General features: G+C 26.5%; 2 protein-coding genes across 5 annotated transcripts in view; both read right to left on the bottom strand.

Annotated features, from left to right (window-relative positions):
* Positions 1–10,000, bottom strand: part of LOC124954154 — a 34,628-nt gene that overhangs the window by 2,187 nt on the left and 22,441 nt on the right. For 2 of the 3 annotated variants that reach the window (XM_047506632.1, XM_047506633.1), the window contains 11 exons: positions 5,542–5,673; positions 4,424–4,747; positions 3,821–4,009; positions 3,041–3,178; positions 2,008–2,112; positions 1,097–1,194; positions 879–963; positions 666–797; positions 398–580; positions 170–310; positions 1–43 (listed from right to left, as the gene is read on the bottom strand). The exon at positions 1–43 is cut by the window's left edge and continues 281 nt beyond it. In XM_047506632.1, the coding sequence (XP_047362588.1) occupies positions 1–43; positions 170–310; positions 398–580; positions 666–797; positions 879–963; positions 1,097–1,194; positions 2,008–2,112; positions 3,041–3,178; positions 3,821–4,009; positions 4,424–4,747; positions 5,542–5,673 (1,570 nt within the window). The remainder of the gene's footprint in view (positions 44–169; positions 311–397; positions 581–665; positions 798–878; positions 964–1,096; positions 1,195–2,007; positions 2,113–3,040; positions 3,179–3,820; positions 4,010–4,423; positions 4,748–5,541; positions 5,674–10,000) is intronic. The other variant, XM_047506635.1, reaches the window with a different exon arrangement.
* LOC124954155 overlaps positions 8,856–10,000 on the bottom strand; it is a 6,026-nt gene continuing 4,881 nt past the window's right edge. For both annotated transcript variants that reach the window (XM_047506636.1, XM_047506637.1), the window contains exon 3: positions 8,856–10,000. This exon is cut by the window's right edge and continues 140 nt beyond it. The gene's annotated coding sequence lies outside the window, so the exon portion shown is untranslated.

Genomic DNA, 10,000 nt, shown 5'->3' with positions numbered 1-10,000 from the left:
AATGCTTCCATAATTTCATTGCATTCAGCACAATCCTCGTCGTCTATCAATCAATTTATCATTATGGTATCAATAAGAATATTATTATTTAATTTGATTTTATTTTATTTTCTTTTTTTTCAAATAATTTTATCATTTATCGTTAACGGATATATTAAAGAAGACTTACAGAAGAAGACCGCCAAAAATGGCGACTCATCCAATAATCTCTCTAACATCCTTTCGTTGACGGATTCAATCTCATCAGCCAATTCACGATTTTCATCGTCGATCAACCATTCTAAAACTGATTCCTCATTTTGTAGATCACCTAGAATATATAAGAAAATTTATATTTAAACTCAGTCTATTCTTATAATGTATGATGTTAATAAGAGAAGTAAAGAGAAAGAGAGACCTTCGAACAAAAGAGGATTGCCATTACGAAAGTAAACTAGAGCAGGAAAAGTTTTAATGGAATATCTTTTCGCTAGTTGTGGATCTTGAATCTTAACCAAGTGTATACCAAAGACGTCACATTCGTCGTCGATTCTTTCTAAACCTTCTAATATTTCGTCGCATATATGACAATTTTGTTTGTCTAAAATAGAGAAAGAAAATATCTTTTCGTTCTTTGATTTGAACGTTTAATTGTTATTAATAATAATTCAAAGTTTGAATATTACAGAAATAAACGGCAAGATATTGTGTTTCTTCGACAAAGCCTTCCAACATAATACGAGTTATCAATTCGATGCGATCTTCAGTTTTCTGTGTGATTAGCCATTGTAATACTTCCTCTTCTACGGCCAAGTCACCTATAACAGATAATAAGAAAGTTTTTGAAAATAAGTTGATAGAAAACATTAGAAATATATATATATATATATGATGCAAACCTTCGAATACATTGGGTATTTGATTTTCAAAATAAACGAGAACTGGAAAATCAGTAACGCCATAATCCTCTGCCACTTTATGATCCTAAAAGTGAATACAATGGCGTGTGATTTTTTTAACGTTATTAAAAAAAAAAAAGAAAGAAAAAATTATGTTAAACGATAAATCATAACGGTAATAATGTTATCCATATAATAGAAAAATATCATCAATTTACCTGTGTCTTTATAAAAGTGATACCATGTCTGTCGCAATCGTCGTCAATATTTTCTAATTCTTCTAAGATCCCGGTACATTGTTCACAATTGTCAATGTCTAAGTGAGAACAAAATATCATTGTAATACATTTAATGATATTGATAGTAGATTAATATTTTTCTTATTATTATTCGAGGGCATGATGGTGTTTTATTTTCATAATGAAAAAAGAAAAATAAAAAAGAATAAGAAGAAAAGAAAAAAGAATAAATTATATTTGTGACGTCGCTTGCGTATTTGTGCATGCCATTGAACTGCTAAGTTATGTCTACCGTGCAAAGAGATACATGAAATTATGAAGAAAGAATATATTGAACACATTATTCACAGCCTGGGCGGGGGGTGGTGTTTCTGCAGGGGGGGGGGGAGGGTAATCATTACCATTGCCATTTGGATGTATAACTCGCATGCTTAAATGCTCGTGCACCTATATATAAACATTGTCAGAGATTTAATCAAAATATCTAAAGAAAATTGGATTGAAAATATTCTTGAAAAAATTGTTCGTTTGAGGGAGATGTAACTTAGTTATATTGTGATTTTTTTTTGCAAAAACAAAAACAAAAAAAAAAAGAGGAAGATCTAAATTGTTGTTTTTTTTTTCTTCTAATGATCAATCTATAAAAAGTGTAATTAGTTGACAAAATGCACGTATCAATTGTACGTGTGTGTTGTTTGTTTGTTGGTCATTGTTGTTGTTGTTGTATGTATGCATGATGTTAAATGCCTCTTCGCATAATCACGAGAAGAGACAACACTAATCAGGATCATTAATTTGTCTTTAAATGTTTCTTTTTTTTTTTTTATTCTTTTTCTACTTTTACTTTGTTTCGTTTTTTTTTTTTTTTTTTTTTTTTTTTTAATTTGTACCGTCAGCATCCTCGGTTGTCTCGTGTTCGTTGATCCTGTGCTCCTTGTGCCGTGTCTGCTTGCGATGCATTTTTGCTTGACACATGTCGCAAAGCGTTCTGTTCCCTACGACATTATAGTATACACGTGTACACCACTTTTTTGAACAAGTTATTTAGATCAAATGAATGCTTAATTCGTTGAATATACCATCTAAAGAAAAGGAAATTATAGAAACATAGAAAAGAGCTTACTATGTAAGTTATAGTGTGCAATATTTTGTTAAAATCTATCCGAATGATCCAAGATTATTTTTTTTTATTCTTTCTCAAAAGTTATGTGTGTGTATATATATATATATTTTATGTACATATATATATATATATATATGTACATAAAAGTAATATCCTTTTGATACCTTAGTCTATCAGATAATCTAAAATTTTATTATTTTTGTCCATTTAATAGAAGCCGAAAGTTCTTCCTTCAATTCCTCCATGAAAGCGAACTTTTGAATCTCCATTGAAAGCAATAAGTGAACCCAAGGTTTGATAAATAAAATAATGAAAATTCATAATAAATATAGCAGTTGATTGATTTCAGAGCGTTAGTCACATGAAATATCTATATGTATAATAATAACATTAGTGTGATTATGTATAGACAGAATTTAGTTGATAAAAAGCAATTTAATTATGAAATGCGTATGTGTGTGTGTGTGTGTGTGTGTGTGTGTGTGTGTGTGTATGTATTTGTGCGTGTATGGTTGTATATATTTCTGAAATTTAATTTAAAAATTTTATTTAACATGAGCAGTTCTTATTTAACATATATGTATGTAAGAGATAATATTATTTAAATGAAACAAATTTTCGCGCTACCGTAGTACCTAAGAATATCGAGAGATGGCGCATCGATAGGCCAATCAGGTAACAGCGTTTTAGACGCATGCGCACTGACTCGCCATTTTAGTTTGTGTCGTACGGAAGAAACGATGAGAGAAGGCAATTTGATTTTATGCGATTAAAATATTGATATGCATTAAGAGACTTACAGAAATATACGGCCAAGGATTCCGATTCTCGAATTAGATTCAGAAGTTCTTCACCATCCAAAACTTCGATTGCTTCTCCCGATGGATCCTTTTGCGTCATTAACCATTGCAAGATTTGTTCTTCGTCGTAGAGATCTCCTTCGATGGCACACAAGTAATATAAGATTAAAAGGTATGAATAATTAACATTAATTATTATTATTATTATTATTATTATTATTATTATTATTATTATTATATTTTGTATTTTTATTATTATTATTATTATTATGTCTCGATCGAATTTGTTATGTTATTTTATGATAAAATCATAATACTCTTGTTAACGATATTACATTGGCTAAAAATTGAGCTACGAATAATTATGACATATTAAATAATCGTTTAAACATCAATAATTCGACGTTTAAAAAAACCGCGATTTTTTAAAAGTAACAATTCAAAGATGGCATTTCGCGATCGTCTTCAGTTTCATTATACGTTCAATCGACTAACTTCTATTATTATAAAAATTAAATCTAATGTGATATATATATAATATATATATATATATATATATATATATATTTATATTAATATTACTATTAATATTAATTCTAAAAATGGAATTAAAGAGTTTGAAGATAAAGAGTTTGAATTTTGAAAAAAACCGCGAGTTTCAAAAAGTAAAGAAATTTCAAAATGGCTTTTATGATCGATCGTTCCCCGTTCGTAACGTAGATTCTTTGGAGTTTTAAATTAATTGTTAATAATTATCTTTACTATTAATTTTGTTCTTACCAGCGAATATCACCGGTTCTTTCGATGTCAGCTTAAAAAAGAGGATTCCTGGTAATGCAAATACTCCGTAATGTTTGGCAAGTTCCTTGTCGTCGATCTTTACAAATTTGATTCCGGCATTATCAGCTTCATCGTCGATGTGCTCGATCTCTGCCAGAACTCTACTACATTGTTTACAGTCGGTGCTGTCTAAACACACAAATATAGTGATCAAATTGGTAAGGGATATAAAATTTATTTATATTATTATTTATTATTATATTCGTGCGAAAATTATTTATTATCTTTTTATTATATTTTTATTATTTATTTGTTATTTATTATTTTATTATTTATTATTTTTTATTATTTACCTATTATTTATTATTTCTTATATATTTAACTATTAACAGTCGACAGGAGTTATTTTTTTTTTTTTACAAAATAAAAAAATATTGGCTAATGGCCAAATTTACTGCAAGAGAGAAAGAGAGAGAGAGAGAGAGAGAGATGCGTAGTATTTTTTTTTTTTTTTATAACATAAATTATTATGATTAATACCTGTGTAACCATTCTATCATTAATCGTTAATAATAAATTATATTTTTGTAAATATATACTCACAAAAAAATACAGCCAAGTAGTCAGTAGATTGACGTATTTTATGAAACATCTTCTTATTAATTCTTTCAATGTGATCCGTTAATTCCATGTTATCAGGATCGGTTAACCAATCAAGAATCTCTTCCTCGTCGTCTATATCACCATCGTAATTCGTACTTTTACCTTTTCGGAAATATGTTATACCAGGTGGGTTACGATAACCATATTTTTTCGCCATTAAACGATCCTTCATACGAACTATTTTGATTCCATACTCAGCAGCTTCGTCGTCGATCAACTCGACGTGCCTGAGTACTCGTGGAGTTTCTGGATCTTCTTCTTTGTCTGTGAATAATACATTCGAGAAAAATGGCAGAGGAAATACATATCTATTTATTGTTTTAACAAATATTCACAAAGATCCTCCAACGGTTGTATATAATGGAACAAAGTGAAGGTATGTATGTATGTATGTATGTATGTATGTATGTATGTATGTATGTACGTACGTTTCAAAATTAATTTAACAATTTAATATGTTTTGTACTAGTAAAGAGATATTTTCTAAGTATTAGAAAAAAATATTTAGATATAATGGATATTTTAAGAAATATCAATTAAATATTATACTTTAATTTAAAAAAAAAAAAAAAAAAAAAAAAAAAGATATTTCAGATTTGAAAAAAATATATATATTTGGTCGGTCAATAAGTAATAATAAAGCAAACAATTAAATCAATTTTTCTTCTTTTTTTTTTTTCTCCCCTTCAAAGAGTATATATACTTATTATACAGTACAATAGTATTGCTGTGGTAAATAGGAAAAAAAAAGAAAGAAAGAAAGAAAGAAAATAAGCCAATCATTAAATATATATAAATATATTGATATAATTAATAAATTTTATATAAACGCACGAACAAAAATTGAGTTAATTTTTTATTAGCGTTTTATTTTTATTTTTGTTTTATTAAATAATATATTACTCCTTTTTATAGGATTGCCCTTTGGATTATTGTACTTGTTCATTCGTACGTTTATTTTGTTTAAACATTTTTGTATATTTGTTCGTTTGTTTGTTTTTTTTTTTTACTTATTGACGCAACCTAATAAATGAAGGATAGGAATAGATTCTTCTTACAAAAAATAACTGCGAGAAATTCCTTCGTATCAATATACTTCATTAGAGTCTCTCGATCAATCTCCTCGATGCTCTCGTCGGTTTTCTGTTTCACCATCCAATCGAGAACTTCAGCTTCGTCGAGAAGATTACCTGAGATATGGAAGAACATTCCAATCTTTGTTAATCACTTTACTTACCGCAATTTCTTTCATTCTTCTTATTCGTCTTTAATGATGATTTGCAGAAGTCGAGAAAATAGTTTAAGGAGCGAATGTTCTTATCGTACTGTCCCTCTTGCACTATTTCTTATTTCTTAATTTCTCTTTGATTTTATTTTGCGTGACACATAATATACTTACCGAATGATTAAAATAAGTATTCAAATTGTTTTTCATTGGACAATTTTTTTTTTTTTTTTTTTTTTTTTTTTTTATAAAAGTTGATCGTTAAAAAGATTCAAATCGTTTCGGATGTTTTAGATGTTAAAATTAAAAGGAAAAAAAAAAAAGAAAAGAAAAAGAAAAAAAGAAAAAAAGAAAAAAAAATATTTAAAATTCGTATATTCTAAAAATGATACATTTTTAAAGTTTTCATTTATTTCCTTTTTTCTTTCTTCTTTTTCTTATTTTTTCTTTTTTTTTTCTTCTTCTTCTTCTTCTTCTTCTTCTCTTTATATTACACTTCACATATAATATATATTATTAATATTATCAAATTACTTTTCAAAATCAATCGGGCAATATCATCTCGAAGCAATTGGAAATTTTTTTCATAACTTGTTGCAACTTATGAATTAATTTAAGGACAAAAAGTTAGATACCGTGATATAACTTTTTTCTTCGTCCATTCTGGAATGGCTATTCGAATTCTCGAAGGTTTTATAATAAATATGTGTCTCTATACTTTAGTATTATCGTAAATGGATGAACGAGAAATATATTTTTGTTTTTCTTTTTTGTTTTTTTTTGTTTTGTTTTTTTTTTTTTCTTACATTCGTTTGGTGCAATAAATACCGAATAGATGAAGACAATTTAATGGATAATAAATCACTCAGTAAGTGATTTTTTAATACATGCGAAGGTATAACAAAACTTCAATGCGTTTTGCATAACAATGATGGACAATTAACATGGACGAAGCAAAATTTTTAACTCGTAACTGATAATCTGAGATCTGTCGGGTCATCAATTAATAATAATTTTGTATATTTATTGTAATAAATTATTAATATGATTTAGAATTTATATTTTTAATTATTTTTTTTTTTAATTTGTAAATAAATAAAAGAAAATTGAATATAACTCGAGATACTGGCTTTTCTTTCTTCTTCTTCTTCTTTTGTTTTTTTTTTCTTTTTCTTTTTTTTTCAATTAAATTTTAATAAAGTTTCAAACATATCTCTGAGGGGATCTTAAGTAAAATCCCGTTATAATTTTTCTCCGTCAGGTGATCAAAATATCCATCATTACGAATTATCAGTTACGAGTTAAGGATGTTAATTGATAAACTAAGAGAGAAACCCATTTATTATCATATAATAACGTGTTTATTGTTGTACATATTAATCTTGTTCAAATCAACGGCGATAAGTTTTCTTTCTATTTTTTTTCTCTTTTTTTTTTTCTTTTTTTCTTTTTCTTTTTCTTTTTTTCGTCTTTTATCGGTCAGTGCACAAGTGTCATTTGTGTAAACTATTACATATTAGTTGATTTTTCTCTCGGATAATTTATTTAACATCGATATCTCTATGTAATTTTTATTAATCGTTTGGATATATGTGCGAATAATAATTAATTATGCTCTCTCTCTTTCTCTCTATCTATCTATCTATCTATCTATCTCTATCTCTATCTCTATCTCTATCTCTATCTCTATCATTTTAATTATAAATTAAATTTAATCTAAACACGTGATTTGATGAATTTTTACATTTGAATAGAAATTTATTTTTATTCAAATCTTCTTTTCTTTATTTGCAAAATTTCACATATATATAAAAATCTAAAGTATTCTATATGTATATATTTTTGTTTGTTTGTTTGTTTGTTTGTTTATTTGTTTGTTTGTTTATTTGTTATTAAGTATTATATACGCCTAAATGAAATTAGTTTTTATTCGAGTATTTCTTTTTTTCTTTTCTTCGTTTCCTTTTGCAAAATTTTCAAACATATATGAATGACAAAATTTCAAATTACAAATCTACATTATTATTATTATTATTATTATTATTATTTTTTGTTTCCATATCTTTATACATATATGTATATATATATATTTTTGTTGTTGTTGTTATTGTTGTTAACTTTTATATCAGATCAATTGAAAGTATATTTGACACTCTACATATATAATATTGGCACGTGCAATCCGATAAGCAAAAACGTGTTAGTGTTTAGTTTAATGCTAGAAAATTGGTTAATACTTTTTTTTTTTTTTTCAAATTAATTTGTATGAGATTAGATATCTATGCAATTTAGATTGGACCTGTTATAATAATGAGAGCCGAAAGAAAGAAAGAAAAAAAAAAAAAAAAAAGAAAAAAGATAAAATAAGGATCAGCACGCGATTCTAATGTATAATAACGTGCACTGATCGTAAAAATATATATATATATATATATATATATATATATATATTTTTTTCTTGTTTGTTTTTTGTTTTAATAATAATTTATTTAAGTCTACTGATAATGATGTTCCATCGATTGCAAACAAAGAAAGTTATAAATTTCAATCTAAACGCAAAATTAAATTCTCCGTAATCATTAGAGGATTGAAAAGATCGAAAAAAAAAAAAAGAAAAACAGAAAAAAAAATTAAGTTCGTCTGTGAGCGATAAAAATTATTATAAACTGTGAGAAAATTATTTAAAAAAAAAAAAAAAAAAAGGAAGAAAAAGAAATCAAAAAACGAAGAAATTAAAAAACACAATATGATATTTATAATAATCCATGATAGAATTTTTGTCTAAATACGCGATTGCGTTCATTTGTGTGTGTTTGTGTGTATGTGTGTGTAAATACGTGTGCGTATGAAAACAGCAGCCTTTTTTTAACTTCTATAATTCGTCTGAGATCCAAGTAACGCAGTCGTTTCTTTAAAAAAAAACAAAAAAAAAAAAAAAAAAAAGAAAGACAGACAGAAAGAAAGAAAGAAAAAAAAAAAGAAAAGAAAAATTCAACTCGTTAAAACATTAATCGTGAGATAAGTCTAAATTGCAAAAAAAGGAAAGAAAAAAAAGAAGAACCATCTAATTGAAGAAATAAGTAAGTCAGTATAAAATGATATTGACAAAGATGATTTCTAAAATAGCTTTCTTTCTATATTATTTCGCTCGTTAATATTTCTATATAGTCCCTTAGGCATTTTTCTTGAATATATTACCGATGAAATGCAACAAAAGCGATTTCATGTATATATATATATATAAATATATAAATCGTTATGATGTTAATGATTGCGACGCAGTTATATATTATATGTATATTTCATTTGCTAATTACGAATAGAATTATTGATAATGAATATATATATATATATATATATATATATATATATATATATATCCTATATAATTAGTGAGAAAATAACAGACAAACCGAGATACACTAATCATTGAGAGAATATGATCACTCTAATCAATTCTAAAGTAATAACAATGAATAAACATCTTAAATAGTCAACAATAATTAAAATAAGTGGGTTGACGTGATTGGATTGATGATCGGTGAGAGAGATAGGAAGGAAGAAAGGAAGGAAGGGATTGTGGGGGTGTGTGATGCATATGAAATGTCTGACAGACGTATATTATTATAATCTATTAAAAAAAAAAAAAAAAAAAAAAACAAAATAAATAAATAAATAAATAAATAAAATAAATAGAGGAAGAAAAAAAAATCGAGAAGAAAAATAAACAAAGAGAAGAACGGAAAAAAGAAAGGAAATATGTACGCGTGAAGAAAAAGTGACGATGCGGTAGATTCAAACAAAGTAACAGATAATTCGTTTTTGTAATCATAAAGAGACAATATGATCATTGTTTTGATCTATGATAGAAGATGACGATGATGATGATGATGATATGATGATGATGATGACGATGATAACAAGATGATGTAGGAGATATTAACGAATAATGATCATTCGAATATATATGTACGTATAATCGATAGATAAGATAAGATAAATGTAATCTTTTTAGATATTTATAGAGTGCACTCTTCAATGTGCTATCTTGTTATTATTAATATTTTGTAATATTTTGATTGTTGTTGTTGTTGTTGTTGTTGTTGTTGTTTTTGTTATTGGAGTTGTTGTTGTTGTTGTTGTTTTGTTTTTTCTCCTATTAATCGAGACGACGTCTAATACTCCAGTGGATATAGAATCTTCCTTGTCTTCCTATTGGTTAGACATCAATTATGTTTTGTCTTAAAGCTTCGGTCCATCGATCTCTCTCTCTTTCTCTTTTTCTCTCTCTC

Source organism: Vespa velutina, chromosome 14 (assembly GCF_912470025.1).
Source record: "Vespa velutina chromosome 14, iVesVel2.1, whole genome shotgun sequence".
NCBI classification, from domain to species: domain Eukaryota; kingdom Metazoa; phylum Arthropoda; class Insecta; order Hymenoptera; family Vespidae; genus Vespa; species Vespa velutina.
This window is presented reverse-complemented; position numbering and strand designations above follow the sequence as displayed.